The sequence below is a fragment of the Gastrolobium bilobum genome, unplaced genomic scaffold (assembly GCF_033153095.1).
Source record: "Gastrolobium bilobum isolate Gb01-03AN ecotype WA unplaced genomic scaffold, APGP_CSIRO_Gbil_v1 utg8480, whole genome shotgun sequence".
In the NCBI taxonomy this organism is placed as follows: Eukaryota; Viridiplantae; Streptophyta; class Magnoliopsida; order Fabales; family Fabaceae; genus Gastrolobium; species Gastrolobium bilobum.
Window position 1 is genome coordinate 694,969 of NW_026899605.1, and position 19,282 is coordinate 714,250.

The 19,282-nt window shown below is 32.4% G+C and overlaps 4 protein-coding genes across 5 annotated transcripts; 1 reads left to right on the forward strand and 3 right to left on the reverse strand.

The window, feature by feature from the left end:
- Window positions 1-2,891: 2,891 nt before the first annotated feature.
- On the reverse strand, window positions 2,892-5,243 carry LOC133291895 (uncharacterized). 2 transcript variants are annotated; one of them, XR_009748847.1, is made up of 8 exons: window positions 5,018-5,243; window positions 4,875-4,917; window positions 4,714-4,806; window positions 4,276-4,338; window positions 4,101-4,196; window positions 3,813-3,890; window positions 3,199-3,374; window positions 2,892-3,100 (listed from the first exon to the last, which is right to left on the reverse strand). XR_009748847.1 is itself a non-coding variant. In XM_061490249.1 (7 exons), the coding sequence occupies exons 1-7, from the start codon at window positions 5,137-5,139 to the stop codon at window positions 3,288-3,290; spliced, it is 582 nt and encodes a 193-aa protein (XP_061346233.1). In that variant the 5' UTR covers window positions 5,140-5,243; the 3' UTR covers window positions 3,107-3,287. The 2 variants fall into 2 exon arrangements, 1 of the variants encoding a protein (XP_061346233.1); XM_061490249.1 differs by lacking the exon at window positions 2,892-3,100 and having other exon boundaries at window positions 3,107-3,374.
- Window positions 5,244-8,399: 3,156 nt separating this feature from the next.
- On the forward strand, window positions 8,400-9,923 carry LOC133291893 (3-ketoacyl-CoA synthase 11-like). The gene has a single exon (XM_061490247.1). The coding sequence runs from the start codon at window positions 8,400-8,402 to the stop codon at window positions 9,921-9,923; it is 1,524 nt and encodes a 507-aa protein (XP_061346231.1).
- A 565-nt stretch (window positions 9,924-10,488) lies between these two features.
- Window positions 10,489-12,675, reverse strand: LOC133291894 (probable histone H2A variant 3). The gene is made up of 2 exons (XM_061490248.1): window positions 12,428-12,675; window positions 10,489-11,040 (listed from the first exon to the last, which is right to left on the reverse strand). The coding sequence occupies exons 1-2, from the start codon at window positions 12,545-12,547 to the stop codon at window positions 10,744-10,746; spliced, it is 417 nt and encodes a 138-aa protein (XP_061346232.1). The 5' UTR covers window positions 12,548-12,675; the 3' UTR covers window positions 10,489-10,743.
- A 2,369-nt stretch (window positions 12,676-15,044) lies between these two features.
- On the reverse strand, window positions 15,045-15,669 carry LOC133291934 (EG45-like domain containing protein). The gene is made up of 2 exons (XM_061490290.1): window positions 15,546-15,669; window positions 15,045-15,349 (listed from the first exon to the last, which is right to left on the reverse strand). The coding sequence occupies exons 1-2, from the start codon at window positions 15,667-15,669 to the stop codon at window positions 15,045-15,047; spliced, it is 429 nt and encodes a 142-aa protein (XP_061346274.1).
- Between the last annotated feature and the right edge of the window lie 3,613 nt (window positions 15,670-19,282).

Below are 19,282 nucleotides of genomic sequence, written 5' to 3' on the forward strand. Positions count from 1 at the left end.
GTTAGAAGTTACTTTTAAGCTAAAGCTAAAAAAAAAGAGCTTAAAAAAGAAGAAATTAAAAGTTATTTGGTTATTACCTAAAATATTTAGCTTAAAATTATTTAAAAGCACACAGTTCAAGAAAAATATATCTCTCTTCTTTTTTCTCTATCTATATGGCTCTTCATTTAAGAAAAAAATACACAATTCAAGAAAAGTTAATAAAAGTTTAAAAAGAGTTTCTCGCAAGATCTTTTGGCTTTTAACTTTTTTCTTCATTATAATTTTTTTGTCATCGTAAGAACTTTTCTCAAAAACCTATTTGACTTAACTTTTGCTAATAAAGAGAAGAGAAGCTAAAAATAAGATGATGAAACAGGCACTTAGTAAGAAGCACAAATAAATTTAACTACTCCTGAATCGCAGTTAAATAATATTCAAATTTTCTTTCCCTTTTCCCTTTTTGTGCCTCAATCAAATTATGATAACTCAATAAAAATAAAGCATTACTCTTGTACTCATTTTTTTCCAAGCACAAGACCCATTAAGCATTTCATAAGTTGTTAGTTATATTCAACATAATTTTGAATATTTTCATGAAATCATCATTTAATGAATGCCAAAGTTATGGACACTATACTCATTAGGCACCATAACAATTTCCCTTAAAAATATTAACAAGTCAGAGAGGGAGAAAAAAGATTGCCTAGCGTTTACTTGTGCCATAGGCCCAATATGTCGGTCCGTCACGTCTTAGCCAGCCATGTAAACGGTCCATAAAGTCTAAGCCAGCATGTGTCGTTATGATAGTTTTTCTTTGGGCCCCGATGTACTTCCCAAACACCCATCTCTAAGCCCAAGGCCTTCCTATTTCTCAGTCTGCCTCAAGAGGTTTATGGGCTTGAAGAACCAGAAGAGTGGACTAGCACATCCAAGTCAGCACTATTTGCATTGGCCTCAAGGCTCCCCGAAATTTATTAGGTAATAACCCACCTCCATCTCTCTTTCATTTCTGCTGTTTTTGCTGATTGGCCTTTTCATAAGGAACAATGAATAATGTGCTAGGTTTTTTACATTTATATATTAAGTTACCACGTGAATTGAAAAATTTACTATACTGCCACGTGTTGAAGTTCCTACCCTTTTATTTTATTTCACATAATTTTTCGATATCTATGCAATGACACCTCATTTGACATATTTTATCTTTTATAAATATCGTTCGAATTTGTAACAATGGTATCACAAACAATTAATGTACCAATCACCAATCACAATTAATATACCAATCAAAATTAATTGTGATTGGTACATTAATTGTGATTGATATATTAATTAAATAGCATTTTCCTTCTTCTTTTTTATTGTGATTGGTAGATGAATTCTGATCGGATAATGAGATTGTGCCACATAGCGCACCAAGTTTGTTATCCCTGGTAGCGAACTTAGTCAAGTCAGCTGTTCCTGTGCAAGTGTGCCATATGTCACGAAATCATTGACTACCAAGCGAATTTGGACACCTGGCAGTCAGTTTTTCCTGTTAAAGTGTGTCATGTGTCACTAAATCATTGGCTACCAAATTCGCTACCAGTCGTAGCAAATTTCAGCGTGTGGCAGTATGGTAAAAAATATTGTTTGTGTGACATATTGGTAAAAAATTGCCAAAAATGATATAGTATGGTCACTGTTCCTTTTCATGATACATATTTCTTAGTGCTATGATTTAATTTCATTTAATTTTATTTTATTTTCTAAGTCAAGTTACTATTGTAGTTGACCCTTTAGGATAGAGATTGTGCCCTTCCTAAGTCAATGTATAAGGTGTCATTGTTGATCTATGTTGCACTGACACTACACTGACATGAGATAAGGGATATACGACATGACTTAACATGTCGACATATTAATTTTAAAAAATATCATATTTTGACACGTTAAAACATGTTTTGATATTAAATAATATTTAATATATATAATATAATTTATATTTAATACTTATAACAATTCATAATAAGTCATATAACTAATCAAATATTCAAATTCGATATCATAAATATAAAAGCAAAAATAATTTTCCGTACCTTATTAATTTTTCATATCAAATTTCATAACAGAAAAAAATTAATTTATAAATAATTTTTTCATATTTAGTTAATAAATAAAATTTAAACAAAAAAAAGTATCAGACATGTGTTAAAGCATTAACTACATATCGGAAAAAGTTAACTGCATTATCGGTGTGTCCTAAAATATTATTATCGGTGTGTCCTGAAATATTGATCGCCCACGCATTTTTCAAAAAGAAAAGCGTGTCGGTGCTTTTTAGTTGTTGATTCCAAGAATTGAGCATCAAAGAAAGTCCAGCAGTTAGAACTTGGGATTTCATTACGGGGCTGCCTACTAATGTGATATTCATCTAAGTCTGTCTGCATCATTGAAATATATTTAAACATTTTTAGTGCAGAACTTTTCATTCTCAATTATCTGAACTCAAGACTTCTCTAAAAATGGTCCAGGTTCGAATGTCGGTACAGAAAAAAAAAAAAAAAAAAAAAAAGTAATTGCAAACGAGATACCATGGCACCCGATCAATTTTAAGTAGATACCGAACTGCAGAATTAAGTTTTCAATTGATACCCCAGCTATATCTTTCGGCAAGCAATTACAAATGATAGGATTTCAATTTCTAGCTAAACGAATTTGATAAACTTACATGGTGTGCCCTGATTTAATTTCCATTTAATGCTATACCTATAAAATCTCTTTTAATTCCATGAGTTGCTGAGAGGTCCTGCAATCGAGATTGCTCACATTCTCCGTATTTTCAAATATCAACACAATTGAAAAACAAAATATCACAAGAAGACAATATAAAACAGTGGAATTGTCAGGGTAGTTCTCTTCAAGTCTTCATTTTATTTTATCTTAATAACAACAACTTTGAACTACAAAAGGTGGTGGGATACAACTTACGGTTTGGAATAACCAAGGGGGGCCAACAAATTTTGAACCACTTTGTAGGATAAATGAATCCGAGGGTGCATTAAAATACACGTACATGAAGGTTTGAGCACAAGTATACACATTTGAGTATAATTAAGCACTAAACGTATGCCAGATCCTGCAACATTCAATAAAATAGACAAGAATGTTTACATTTGATTAGCGATGACCAATTATATCTCTCACTTTACACATAATAACAGCTAATTTTCTTACATATTTACAGATTAGTATAGTAAGAGCAGATCATTTCATGCTTTGACAATGGAGGCTCATGAAACTGATTCTTGCACATTGGATCTTTTTTAATATGCCAACCCACCAGCAAATGTATCCCTATCGTGAAGCAAAGACTCTGTCAACCAATAACCATCCCAGCAACCGCCAACTCTCTGCCAGTGACGAACAAGAGATGCATGTGATAAATCAGATACAAACAAGGAACTAATATACTAAACTATGAACAACAATTGTTTAGATTATCATTGAATCAGGAAAAGCACTATCAAAATTAAATACACCTGCAGTAATCCACCATTCACAAACTTCCCTGACCATCTATTGTCTTATGATGAGAGCGCTACTCAGAACTACTACTTTCAGGCGTGCATCAAAACAAGCATGAAATGCATTAGGTAGCCTACAGCATATAATAAACACCTAAGGAATCGGGTTGGGGTACATAATAAACCATTCTCCGGGCAGATAAAAATTTATACCAAAGGAGGCTTCTAATTGCTTTGTGTTGTTTAAAATGCAAACACTAAATTGGAAACATTAAATGCCTGACAAGTATAACTATAATCTACTGGAAGAAATTATGATCAAACCTGAACCACGGTAAATTGAAATATCTCCTCTTCCTCTGGTCGACTTCCACGAACCCAAACCCGCTGTTTATATTTGTTCTGTTTGAAGTTCATCAACCCACAACATGCAGTTTAGATAACAGAGATAAAGAGCCAAAAAAGTCTGAAAAATAAGAAAGAATATACATATCCATAGGAACTCAAACAATGGCAAATACAGATATCCATAGGCATAAACAAACAAAAGCTGCACAACCTATGCTCGAGTGTAATTATTTTCCTCCATGTAAGAGAGAAGTGATTTTTTACCTCCTCCACAAACAAACTGCTCATGATCTTTCTTTCCTTGTGACCTAGTAAGACTCGATAAGTAGAATGGTGAAAAATCCGCCTGAACCTTTCAAACTGCACACAAAGAGATGACTGTTCATCAGCAACCTATACATTATCTCTTAATTTATAAAAAAAATTACACAATACTTACCTGACCCAAATCAAAGAAAGGCCCAAAATAGGTCGATCTTTCAAAAGGATCAAATCCTGCAAACTACAACAATAGCAGAAAAGAAAGATAGGTTACTAGGGGTTAGTTTCCCCATTTCAACGGTTAATTTCTCAAAGAAAGGCACAATACTTATTCTCTTAGAAGTCTTATTCCCCATTTCAACGGTTAATTTCCATCCATTAATTAATTAAGTTAGAAGTCTTATAGTTTATAGTTTATTTAGTTATATCAATTAATTAATTATTAATTTCAAATAAATGGATGAAAATTGACTATTAACAGAGAGAATAAGACTTCTAAATCTTAGAGCCGAGTGAAAAGATCTTTTTCAATGCTTATATATATATATATATATATATATATATATATATATATATATATATATATATATTTTGAGAGAGAGAGAGAGATGATTACCCTGTACATAACCTCAATTCCATAATCTTGACGGGGCTGGTCATTGTTTTTCAATGCTTCAAGCTGGTAATGCACAGCATCTTCTGCACTAAACTATAAAAAGATTTAACTCCAAGAAACTAAAGAAGAAGCAACACCTGAAAATGGAAAGTGGTCCTTACATCTAATCTTGGCCCAAAAGGTTTTTTCTTGCGAGATTCAAACCTGCGGTATTCATAACAATAATAATAATAATAATAATAATAATAAAAAAATACAGAAAGATTATGAATTTCTTTTCATTCCGCAGAAAGGGGTACCATACCAATCTGCAGAAAGGAAATCGGGAACGTTGGCAGCGGCCTTGAAGCGAAAGGTTTGACATGTTCTGTTCGGCAAAAACCAAACAGCGTGCGGAGGAGACAACAGAGACGATCCAAACGACATCGTAAGCTGTTGTGTTTGTGTTTGTGTAATTGGGAGAATGATTGCAGTTATCGTCTTCTCACTTCTCTTCTGTCTTCTGAAGATGATGTCTATGGTCTCTCTTCGTGCGTGCGCGCGTGACTTTCTACTTTTCACCATAATAAATCAATTAATCTGTTTTTTATCTTCGAAAAGATAAAATTATTTAGTACATGTGAGACGAAAAATTAACATGGATACGTATTTATAATATATATATATATATAAAAGATAAAAAAATTTCTTATAATATGAGAGATATTAAACTCTTCTTACATTGTATAATCATATTTGTATCTCTTTTAATTATCAATATCAATAACTTTGTAAAAAACGTTAATAACATAATACTTTTTTTTTATATTCTTTATTATTGAATAAATTTTTATACTGACCTCATTAATACAGGATGCACTTCTGTTTTTATTAAGTATAGCTTACATGATATTGTGTCAAAAACATTATATATATATATATATATATATATATATATATATAATATATTTTAATTACATTATTAATTGATCATGTAATATACATTTTTAATCAATTTTTGTATAATGGTTTTTTAATATCATTTTCATATGACTTTTTCATTGTGATGCCTTAAAAGTTTAAAGTTATTAGTTAATGTAAATAATTTAAATTCTTCCGGATTATTCCACTTTTTTTTTATATTTTTATTACTCTAATTCTAATTCTAATACATATAAAAATAATTTATAGTACTATAAATGAATTCTTATGCGTGAAAAAACAACTTTTAGTATTTTTAGCATAAATAAATTTCTCCATTGTGATGGCAGCTGACTCTAAGACCAACAGGGCATCAAGTCCTTTGGAACTAAATTCAAGGACCACCAGGAGCCTAACTACTTCGGCATTGGCACATGATCGAATCTGATTTTGAGATTTCCAGGGAAAAAAAAAAAATAGAGAACGGATATTGGATAGTATGCAATTGGAAATTTAATTGAATATAAGAGAGTGTTTCGTTTTTTATACAAAAAAAGTGTTTCATTTTTTTTTTTTTGTCTTTAATGGCTTGGTGTTTGTGTAGTCGTGGTCACGAGATGGCATTCTCTTTGAGTAGTTGGAAAGTTGATGGATTCTAGTTCTAGTTGAAAACTGGATTTCCCTGCCCTTCATAATGTGCGTATCCCTAGGTAATCGAGTTGAATAAATGTTTTAATCAACCCATCAGTAGTTGAGTTGCACCATTTGTACTCCTAACACCAGAGCCAATTACATTTCCTAATAAATGTCAAATATACTTTTCTTTTCTTTTTTACTGTTCCACTAATTTTTAGAACTTCGCCCTGACATTGACAGGTGAGTCTCCCAACAAAGATTTTCTGCATACATAAGGTTTCGAACTCGAGTCTTTGCTTAAGCGAACCCAAATACCTTATCACTTGAGCCAACCCCGATAGTAATGTCAAATATACTTTATCACCAATCAACATCCACAAAGCTTTTACAAGAATTCTCTCACAACCAACGTCCACGTGTATCTAAATATAATAGGCGTTAGGTTTCAAACGGAACGAATTATTTAATTCCTGCACCATTAATTCAATGTAACTTGTTTGATTATCATGTGATTAATACTAACAAAACTTAATTTTTATTTGTTTTCATCAAGTTATTTTCATTTGTCTAAAAATCTAAGGAAGCTCTTGATCCATAAATAACAACATAGTTATGTCTCAAATTATTTCAAAAAACACATGAGATAGTTTTCTTGTATAGTTAAAACGTTATGGCTTAATCACTTATCATTATCAATTTCAATTTGAGAATAGTCTGAATAAATCTAACAAACTGTCTAATATGATCTAAAATGATTACAGAATCACAAATTCGATGCTGACCGGTATCACTTTTTAGTTGTAAGCACAAGTTAAAATAAAAAATGAATTTGTGCAACTATCATGCTATTAAAGTCTCCGTGGCTACGAATTTAATTCTCATCTTCCTCTATTTTGTAGTGAAATTAAGTAATTATAAAGTAAATTAAAAAAATAGATTTATGCAATATTCACATTTCAAATCCAAATGATTCTTGTATAAATGGATGTATTAGAGAAATAAATAAATGTTGAGCGGCCTTTATTTACAAATTTAAATTTTTCGATAAAGTGATTACTTATCACATATGAAAATTATATAAGACTTTTTAAAATAAATTATAAAGGCGAATTTTACCTGCAATATCAGCATCTAAATTCTACGCACATCATTATTACCAGGAAAAGTCCTAAACAGGAGAGTCCATTAATATTTTTAGGACTCATTTATTTTATTTTTAGTCTGTCAAAATAAAGTATGGAAAACAAAATATTTATATATTCAAATTAAATTTATTGAATATATTTCATTAATCAAACATCGGTACATTACAAAATTTACTGCGCAGTTAATTTTTATTTTATTTTGTTTTTTGTTTTTCTAATATCCTTAGTTGAAAAAAAAAAAATCAACATGACTCACCAGTTTCTGCTGCTGTCTTTATTAATTATATAATTTATAATTTGAAATATGTATATTGAGGTGCGGTTTGTATCTTCTTCACCTAGTTTGAAGTTTTTTCTTTCTTTTCTTTTCTTTCTAATATCAGTTGAAAAAAAAAAAATCAACATGACTCAACACAGTTCTTAATTCTTATATTGATTGACGTGTGGTTTGTATCTTCTTCCCCTTGTTTTGAGCAAGGCGATCTTTAGTGAGATTCACCATTTCAAGGTCAGTACTGTCTCATTCAAATTTGAGTTTTCTCTGTCTTTTAGTTTTGAATGCTTGAATAGTCTCTACTTTTAGTACATATATTGGCCATTCATTCTCTTAGTCTATCTAAGATCTTATAGGCAATGGTTGATGAAGAAGATACAAAATGCTTTCTTTTCTTTAGTTATAAATACAAAAGTTCATCCTCTTTGTGTGTATTGATGATGGGTCATTCATTTTTACAGGGTGGTTGCTTTGGTTCTTACTTGCATTTCTTATTCTCTATTCACCAAACCCATTTTTATTTTTCTATTATCTGGTCATGAAGTCCCAAACAACGCAGATCACAAATTCCTCATAAAGTTTGCATTTTTTTTAGAGAAAACAATATATTAATGTTTCTTTCTTTTCACTGTTCCATTGACATTAGGCAGAAAAACTCTAATCCCAGCCAATTTTTTTTTTTTGTTTGCTTGGTCCCATTTCCACCCCCATCTCTTAAAACCTCACAAAAGATGTCAGAATCAAATCTAAAATCTCCATTAATCCAATCAAAGCTTCCTGATTTCAAACAATCTCTGAAATTAAAATACGTGAAGCTAGGCTACCACTACCTCATAACCCATGGAATGTTCCTGTTTTTATCACCTCTTGTGGTTCTAACAGTAGCACATATCACTACATTTTCAGTCCAAAATCTCCTTGATCTTTGGGACCATCTGCGTTACAATCTCATATTCGTGGTCCTTGGCTCATCTTTCCTTGTGTTCTTGTTGACCTTTTATTTTCTAACTCGTCCTCAACCAGTTTACCTTGTTGATTTTTCATGCTACATACCTGAGGTTGCACGCCAATGCACTAGGCAGTTATTCATGCATTGTTCTAGCTCGACAGGAACTTTCACTGAGCAAAGCCTCGAGTTCCAGAGGAAGGTTCTGGAAAGATCTGGACTTGGTGAGTCAACTTACCTCCCTGATGCTGTTTTGAGAGTTCCTCCAAACCCATCAATGGAGGAAGCTAGGAAGGAAGCTCAGGCTGTCATGTTTGGGGCGGTTGATGAGCTATTTGAGAAGACAAGGGTGAAGCCAAAAGACATTGGAATCCTTATTGTGAATTGTAGTTTGTTTAATCCCACACCATCCTTGTCTGCTATGGTTATTAATCATTATAAGCTTCGTGGGAACATTCTTAGTTACAATCTGGGTGGCATGGGTTGTAGTGCTGGTTTGGTTTCTATTGATCTCGCCAAGGATCTTCTTCATGTCCATCCAAATTCTTATGCTCTTGTTATTAGCATGGAAAATATCACCTTGAACTGGTATTTTGGGAATGATAGATCCATGCTTGTCTCAAATTGTTTGTTTAGAATGGGAGGAGCTGCAATCTTGCTTTCTAACAAGAGGTGGGATAGACTTAGATCCAAGTATCAGTTGGTCCACACTGTTAGGACTCACAAAGGTGCTGATGACAAGTGCTTCTCTTGTGTTACACAGAAAGAGGACTCCACTGGGAGGGTTGGTGTTTCTTTATCAAAGGATCTCATGGCTGTTGCTGGGGATGCTTTGAAGACCAACATCACCACTTTGGGTCCTCTTGTGTTGCCAATGTCTGAACAGTTGCTCTTTTTTGCCACTTTGGTTGCAAGAAAACTTTTCAAGAAGAAAGTGAAGCCTTATATCCCTGATTTTAAGTTGGCCTTTGACCATTTCTGCATTCATGCTGGGGGAAGAGCTGTGCTGGATGAATTAGAGCAGAACCTCAGACTCACAGACTGGCACATGGAACCATCAAGGATGACCCTTTACAGGTTTGGCAACACTTCGAGCAGTTCACTTTGGTTCGAATTGGCTTACACTGAAGCCAAAGGAAGGATCAGAAAGGGTCATAGGTTATGGCAAATTGCATTTGGATCCGGATTCAAGTGCAATAGTTCAGTTTGGAGGGCTCTCAGGAAGGTGAACCCAGCAAAGGAGAAGAATCCATGGATGGATGAAATTCATCTTTTCCCAGTTGATGTTCCCAAGTTCTCAGCTATCTAATTGATGTGACTCTATTTTGCTGTTCCATTTGGTTATTTTAGGTGCTTCGTGACAAACAAATTAGAGCTGTCCACATGTTACGGTACGAAAAAATGATGTACAATTCTTCAGCTATGAAGTAGTGTTTCCATCGTTAGACATTATCAAGGTTCATGATTCAGATTGTAGCCACATTTTGTGAGGATGTTTTGAATATATGCAGGTTTATTTCAACTTTTTTTCTGAAAATAATAATTTCTTTTTCAAAAGCCCTTTTAAGAAGTTATAAAAATAAACTAATCCAAAACATCCAGTTAGGCTCGAATGGACCCACCACCCAGCTAGGCTCGAACAGTTAATTTGATTTTTGATTCTTTTTACTTTGTTTCCTGTTACCAATGGACATCCCAAACACAGCGAACAACCTCTGCTTTGGACTTGCTCAAAATAACACATCCACCGTACCCAAACATAAATTTTTCTTCTGTTAAACAATTCTTATATTTCTCTATGCAGCTTTGAATTCTGCTATGGTCAAAGAGAACAGTAACAAGAAACGACTCAAACGAGCATCATAAGACACGTCCACTACGAATTTACCAACTCTTAAAGATTATACCAACCAGTTCAAAACAACATAGATAATAGGTTCAAGTAGATAATTAACCATGCTCCAATAAACAACCTAGACAGCTAGTTCCATGTAGCTTGCAGTACCATAGCACAGAAGCCAGTATGTCAGTTAATACATGTCAAAAGAGTATATCAGCAAAATTCAAAATAGTATCAGATTTACAGTAAAATTCATAACCAAGGTTAGTTGGGAATAATTTTTTAACCCTCACTCCTTTGAGGACTTGTTGATAAGAGACTTGTGGATATGAGGAATAACACCACCGCCAGCTATTGTTCCTTTAATAAGGGTGTCAAGTTCTTCATCTCCACGTATAGCAAGCTGTAGATGTCTAGGGGTAATTCGCTTCACCTTAAGATCCTTGCTTGCATTGCCAGCCAACTCCAACACCTCTGCAGTTAAATATTCCAGGATAGCAGCAGAATATACTGCAGCTGTGGCCCCAACTCTTCCACTAGCGGTCACCCTTGACTTCAGAAGACGGTGAATACGTCCAACTGGGAACTGTATCAAAACATATACAAGTTGAAACACCAGAGGAAATGAAACGTATTACAATTACTATACCAACAAACAAAAGATTTTAAACAAAAACCCTAAAGTTCATCATGATCTGAGCCAATACACCACAAATTTCTCCATGCCTAAAATATGGAAATAATAATTACACCATTCCAAGAATAAAAGAAATTGATCACCGATAATCATTGATTCAAGTGATAAGGGCCTGTTCGCTTTAACCACATATCTCGAGTTCTAGCCCCAAGAATGGGAAGAATGGTCTTGGGAGAACAACACTCAATATCGATCTGACTGAGCTCAATTCGGTCGGATAGTCGATGAACTGATGGAGAAATAAATATATATATATATATATATATATATATATTGATGATTGATCAACTACATTCAACAGCCTATGAACTTGTAGCTCAATTGTCGGTGGCCCCCGAGTATTAAAGACTTGGATGTGATGATGATGATGTTGGATGTTTGATCTTTCATCAGGGCACCTCTCAGGCTCTCACCCATGTCTACCCAGGTGCTTTCCCGTCCAATGTGACCAATAGGGGGCAAAAAATTCAACAACATGCAACCTTGATAGTGATTACTCAACTACTAGGGCATAAAAAGCATAACAAAGTCTTTGCTCAATTATTAACTAACTCACTCCCCCACCACATCATCCTCCAAAGTCAAATTTTCAAATTTTTAAAAAACTAGGCATTCCCAAAACAAGCTTGATGTTATAAATGAAACTGCTCTAACGATGGCACTCATAGGCATTCAGGAGGAAATAGAGCAGGGGAACGAGGTGAGACAAACAAAATTATTCCACAGGTTAGTGAAAGTTATTGTATGCTGCAGTCTATTGTGTGAAGTTTGTAACTTTGCACTTGCAGAATACATCAAATTGTAACCAAAAAGTCAAAAGGGGAGGAAAACTCCAGAAAAATTGGATTAAAGTTAGTCATGAATGGAGGTAAGACAACTCAGGCCAGGGCTTGGACTTAATGAAAACTAAAAGAAAATCACAGAAATTGAAACTGCATGAAGTCCACAGTTTACAAGCGAAGTACCTGAAAAGAATGTAACTGTAATAATAATAATAACCATAGCATAGGAAAAAGGATAGCTAGCGAATCTTCATAAATCAAATCAATTCCTAAAATAAAATCAGTTATTCCAAACATACTCATAAGAATTTCAAAAGACGACCCGACAGCCCTAAAATAAGTTATGAACCCAACCAGCCACCAAAACTATAATTAAAATATCAAAAATGTTTCATGTATGCACGTTTAACTTTATTTATTTATTTTATTTAAAGATTAGAGAAGTGGGTAAATGTTGTGAAGAGAGAGAGAGAGAGAGAGAGAGAGAGAGGGACCTGAAGACCAGCTCTGGAGGAGCGAGAAACAGGTTTCTTCTTATCCTTGTCTTTGTCCTTATCTTTGGATGAAGCTGGGGTTTTACCCGTTATCAATCCTTTTGCCCCTTTTCCCGACATCTCGATCAATTTTCAATTAACTTAACTTAACTCACAAAACAAAACCCCTTTCAGTTTCAGATTTCCAAACAACAGTGATTTACACCGGGTGCGCCTGGGTCGTCTACGGTATATTTATTTCATTCGCAACGGAACGGAGCGGTACACCTTTCTTAAATTTATTTTTATTTTAAATAAGGATTTTATAATAGTTATATTGTAGGAAAAGTGACTGTGTTACGTTATAGAGATTCGTTTTGCGTGTCGATTTTTTTTTTTGCTGCGGGTCCCACAAAATGTTGTGTGGGTAGGAAACTTTTTGTGATAATGTTAAATGATAGATGATAAACCCTTTAAATAAACTTTGTAATGAGAAGTATTTTTTTCTGAAAATAAAAAAAGAGCCATCCAAGTATGTTTACTTCACACAATCACTGGTAGAAATCCGCATGAAGGACTTAATCCTTCTGTCTTGCGGAGGTAAAAAAAATCATTTTAAGAAATCAAACTTATATAATTAAATAAACTTTTGAAAAAATCTGAACTTATCATGTTTATTAAACAATCTTAAATTAAATTAGTGTTTGGTTGAGGAGAAATTTTTTGAATACTAGGGAAATGTAATTATTAGGGAAATGGTTGGAAAATGAATTTGGTAGGAAAATGTAAAAAAAGTTATTTGGTTGACTGAAATATTACCAGGGAAATTTATTTAAATTTGCAAATTCTATGTTCGGGAGAAACTTCACACCTGTTTATTCATTTTTTCAGTTATCTCAAAATACCACATCTCAAGTGATATTATGTAACAGTGAATTCCATCCAAAATCAACACAAAAGTCATTTCTCCATCTATCCTATTTGCCTAGTATATTTTTAAAAAACCTGAACCAAACGTGGTATTTTCCAATATCCAGTTACATTTTCTCATCAATCTCAAAATAAATGTCCGACCAAACACTACTTAGACTATTCATCCTTAATACGTTGCTTGGCTTATTGTAGCAATTTTAAATTGCTGTTTACCAATTATGCAGCTACTGTTTCCGGGGAGAGTGTACAATCATTTTATTTTTTAATGCTGTTTTAGGATAGAAATATTTTTTTTATTTATGTTTAGTAAAAAAATTTAGACCGGGGAAACTCATTTTTCAATTCAATAAATAATATTGAACGCTTGTAATCAACAAAAATTTACAGTGCAAGATTTTGTAGTTTAAGAGGAACGTTTTCTTCCATTGATTGTTCTCTCATTCTTTTTTTCTCCACTTTTAAAAGCAATTGTTGAGACGCTACTGAAAGGAATATTGAATAAACATTCTGTAATTATTCAAGAAATTGCAATGCGAGGATAAATTGTCTAAAAAAAAAAGATAAAATGATGGTTATGTAGATGTGGAGGAATCCAAATTAATTCTAGAGAAGAGAGGTGTATTGAGAACAAAAAGCTGGCAAATTTCATCCGATACTGACTATTGATTATTGAACAAATATGATGCAATTTCATGTAGATATTGTCTGCTACAATTACCACTGAAATTAATTTTTAGAGCAACATATTTACCATGCTCCTCCCTCCCTTTGCATAATGCCATCAAAGGGCTAAGTCACATTTTCAAACCCTGCAAGTGGAAAAAAATTACCATATTTTCAGTGCCGATAAGATCATTCATAGTTCACATTTTAACAAATCAATAAGCATAAGCACTCAACTATCCATCTAAGATTGGAATAAAAAAGTTTACAAACGAATGGATATAACTGAAATTTTTCATTTATACTATTGTGCTATTTTACAAATCCAGCTCATATAGCTAGTTTGAAACTTGATTATGTCTGGGAAGGAATAAAATCTTTGGTAGTACTGTTGTACCAAAGATTCAGTACATCTCACCAATTAAAATATTACATGTTAACTAAAATACTTTTTTTCTGTTAAATTTTTTCTCTCTCTTCTGATGTGTAAGGCTCTCATTCATGGGATGCACTGGATCTAGGTACAGCAGTAGTACCAAAGATTTATTCTCTAAGAAGAGCTCTATACCACAATCAAAGGCAGATTTTTAATTTTTCAACCCTAACATTTTCACTCATCTCATTTCCATCCATACCCCTGAATGAATCTTTGGTACTATTGTTGCACCAAGATTCAGATATATTATCAATGAGAGCATTACACATCTTAGGAGAGAGAGAAAATTTGACAAAGAAAAGAAAACTTTAGCTGACATGTAATATTTCTTTTGATGGAATGTAGTCTTTAGTGTAACAGTAGCACCAATATTTTCATACTGTGCACAGTACTATTTAAAACATAGTAAATGTACACAATTAATTGAAACCTTATATATTTCAGAAGTATAAACGAAGTCAACCAACTCTTGTAGGTAAAGAAAGACAGCTTATGATTATGATATTTAGGCAATATTAGCTCACCAAAACAAAACCAACACGGAACATAACAATAAATTAAAAGAGAAAAAAAAGTAAAACACACGTAAGTTATCTAGGCTTGAACTCACTGTTGAAATTCTATGTTAATCAAGGAAGCAGAGGCATTTGCGATGGCCTGAAAAGCAGTGGTGGAGAGGACCATAGAAGTTCCAGTGGTGGAAGGCCTAGAAACAGAGGATTGTGCTCGATCAACAATCTTGATCTGAATGGCTTGGCCAGGAATGCAAGTTCTAGGAGCAGCTGCACTGATGCACCGCACCTGATACTGCCTCCCACATGCAGCACCGTTGTCCCATATACCTTCCCCTGCTGAACCAAACATGTTGCTTGATGGAAACTGTGATGCATCTCCGCCGAAACACGCGGTAGCTGTATCATCACAACCCATAAAACACATTCATTCACTGAAACTTGGTTTTGGTCCGTTTGAGGATAATATATGTCAACGTTTCAAATTACCCATTTTTTTTTTTTTTGGTACATGAAATTAACAGTTTTATTCAAGCACAATAAATATATATATATATATATGTGTGAATTTTTTTATTTTTTTTTTGGTACTTACGTAAAAAGGGAGGGCCATATCGGGAAGCAGTGCCAACGTCACCATGAGAGTAGTGGATGAACAGTGTTGAGAGGATGAGACTCAACAGGATTGGGTGTTGGAATGAAAGATGAGCCTTGGACATTGCTGCAAAGTGCAAATTAACGAATTGAAGAAACGTGAAGCCAAATATGCTAGAAAATTTGTAAACAAGGATTTTTAGAGTTCCAATGTCAGCGCTAAAAAATTTTGGTCAACAAACGGCGCCACCTGTTACATTAATTTCTAGGCTTCTAGCGAATCACGTACCTTTTAATTTATTTTATTTTTTCTCCCTAGTTTCTAGAAAATTCCTGGAGTTAATTGTACTTGTTTGATAAATAAAACCATTGACTTCGAAATATCTGGATAATTTTTTTTTTGTTTTACAAATATTGGTAAAAGATTTTTCTGAGTCAATGGAGATAAGTTATCTCCAGTAAACTCGAAACGACATCGTTTTGAGAAGGAAATCAAAGTATTTTTTATAGTTATAATATATTACAGGGTTATTAGTCTTTATCATTATATTTTTTTAATCTTATAATTTAAAACGACATCGTTTTGAACTCACTGAAAATAACTTTATCTCCGATTGGAGAAATACTTTTTCAGTAGGATAATTAATTAGTAGGAAAAGTATTAATTCTAACAAACTTAATTTTTCTTTTTTTATTTAAGTAGAACTTGTAATAAGAGGTAACCTAATTTGTTATTGTAATTGTAAATCTCACCTCGTCCCGATGAATTTTGAATCTCTGCAACAAAGTACATCATACTGAAACTCAATCATTGAAAGCGTATTCAACGGCGAAAATTTAGTTTAGCATGATTATAAGAAGTGTAATTTCTCGTTAGAGGGCGTTTGGTTCTGGAAAATGAGAAATGATTGGAAAGATAGATAAAGTGAGATAGGTAGAAAAATGTAAAAAAAAGTTATTTGGTGGGAAAAAATTTTACTGGGAAAATTAGGTAACTTTATGAAATCAACAGTGCATTAAAAGCCAGATAACCGGTTTTCCGAAAAATCCCACCTTCAAATTGGGTTTCTAAACAGTGCGGATATTTATGTTTCTCATAAATCCAGACAAATTAGATAGATGGGTTTTTGGTGAAAAACGTTGAAACAAACATGGTATTTCTAAAAGCCATACTTGAAAAAAATAGATATCCACTGAAAAACTTACAACCAAACACTACGGAAAGTTATCACTGCTTTGAATTTTTTTTCATCAAGAGAGTGACGTAAGAAGTGTAATTGAAAATTCTTCGCACCAAATGAAAGTTATCAGTGCTTTAAATATAATTTGTCTAATAAAAATTGCAATTTAAATATTTGAAAATTCAAAAAAAAATTGTTAAACTGAAAGGTAAGACAATTATTTTTAAAATTTCAAGTTAAAGAAAATTATATGCAATTTTTCCAAATCACACAACAATTTACAAACTAATACACAAAATCAACAAATACGTTTTGTGGCTCATTTAGAAAATTAAATAAGACAAAATACACTTTAATCCATAACTCTCTCCTTCTCTCTTTCTTTATATATATATATATATATATATATATATATATATATTTATATTTCTGCATCTACTTTACGTACAATAATCAAATATTTATCATATATATACGTGAAAATATTAAATATGAGAAATCATAACCATAAAAATAATTTTAACATATAGAGTATCTATCAAAGAAGGTGATGTAAAATAAATATGTAAATATGTATTAAAAAAAATGTAAATTGAAATGTCATTTCCGGCAAGGTATTAATTGGAGCAACGCCTGGTTGTTTTGTAGTTGTTGAAAGATTCTATGAGATCTCATGGAAAGCTGACTTTTGGTTCTATTTTGTCGGTTCTCAAATTACAAAACTTGTGATTGTAAGTGTCAAATGTCGATTCAATCATGATACGTTTTTTCTATTTTTTTCATTTATTGACAAATATAAACAGACATAGTATAACTTTGGATCCTCTTATTTTTAAGCTAGAAGCTACTTATAAGCTAAAGTTAAAAAAAAGAGCTTAAAAAAAGAAGTTAAAAGCTGTTTGGAAATTACATAAAAATTTTAGCTTAAAAATTAATTAAAAGCACATATTTCAAGAAAATTATCTCTCTCTATCTTTATCACTCCTCATTTTAAAAAAAAGCACACAATTCAAGAAAAACAGATAAGAGCTTAAAAAAAAGCTCTTCGTTATAAGAGCTTTTTACAAAACCTGTTTGGCCTAGCTTATACTTATAAAGAGCTTCTAGCTTAAAAAAAAGAGAATGCAAACTGGCACTAAGTTATGGGTCTCGGCTGCCGTCGGCGGTTGGGAGTTATAACATATATGTTACATATGTCAACCCTGCGACTCCATTGGGGATAATATAAATAAGGAAAAACAAATTAATTAAATTACAAAAAATCCAATTCTATTTCTTTAAACCTTTTTTCCCTTTCTGCTTGAGGGAACAATGGCTTACAGTGAAGAAATTTTTACATACTACAAAAATATTATAGTTGAGATTTCTTTTAAAAAATAAATAAAAGTTTATCTAACAGTATGTATAAAATTCAATTTTTATACCACATGTGATGCAAGAGTAATTCTCTATAAAGATATTCTCATGGTGGTGAATTTGGGTACAATATCGACAAATCATAGAAGATGCCGCAAAACTTAACAAATGCAAGAGCTCACAATGTAAAGAGACATAAAGTGTATTGACGTCCTGAATGGCTAGTTCACTTCACAGCGCTATCAAAGTGTTGGGAATGACAACTCTAGCCTCAAAGAACGGTTACATGCCTGCGAAAGTGAGTGTCGGTTTTCTAAAATCCCATGAGAAATTTTTTGGAGGAAAATTATTTTTTCGGAATTTTATTTTATGTGTATTTTTTAAATCAAAATACTACTGAAAAATACCATTCAGATAATGTTATTTCAGAAATCCCAGATAATGAAAAAATATGAATTAATTTTTTAGAAAAAATATTCAAATATATTATCAGAAAAATTAACCTAATATTTTTGCGAATATTTTGACATCCCAAATAACTTTTGAAAATGCGCTATTAAAGGAAATTTCTCAAGAATATTATTAAAAAACTATTTTGTAGACCAAAATATTCTCAGAGTTATTGGCTTAAATTTCCTAATTATATGTTTGGTTGAATATCAATGATTATTGAGAATGTGGGCTGGTTTTACAAAACTAACTTTCAATAAATTTTTGAAGGAAATTTTTTTTTGATATGTCACAAAATGATCAAAACGTAGCGTTAGAGATCAAACTCAAATTTTCCAAATGAAATTGACTTTTTTCAAACTAGTATCGTTCTCAATAAACATGTCGTAAAAGAAAGGGAAAAGAGGAACCTACGATCTTGTGAAAAGTATCAGAGCTTGAACAAGAGAGATATTTTAATTATGAAAATATTAAAGCAGAGTTATTTTTATTTTTTTTTTTTATAACAAAAGCAGAGTTATTTATGTCTTATAAATGATGTAAAAAAATTTCACCAGGTAGGAATCCAAAAATACCTCCCACCTGGTGATATTATTTCATGAGATTCTTATTTACAGTTTTAATTCCTAGGAATCTCATTTTTTTAGGAAAATTTTAAGAATCTTAGTACCAAACGTGAATAACTAGGATTCCCGGTATAAGTTTAGTGGGAATCTAAAATTTATTCCGTTATCAAACGACCCTTTAAGAG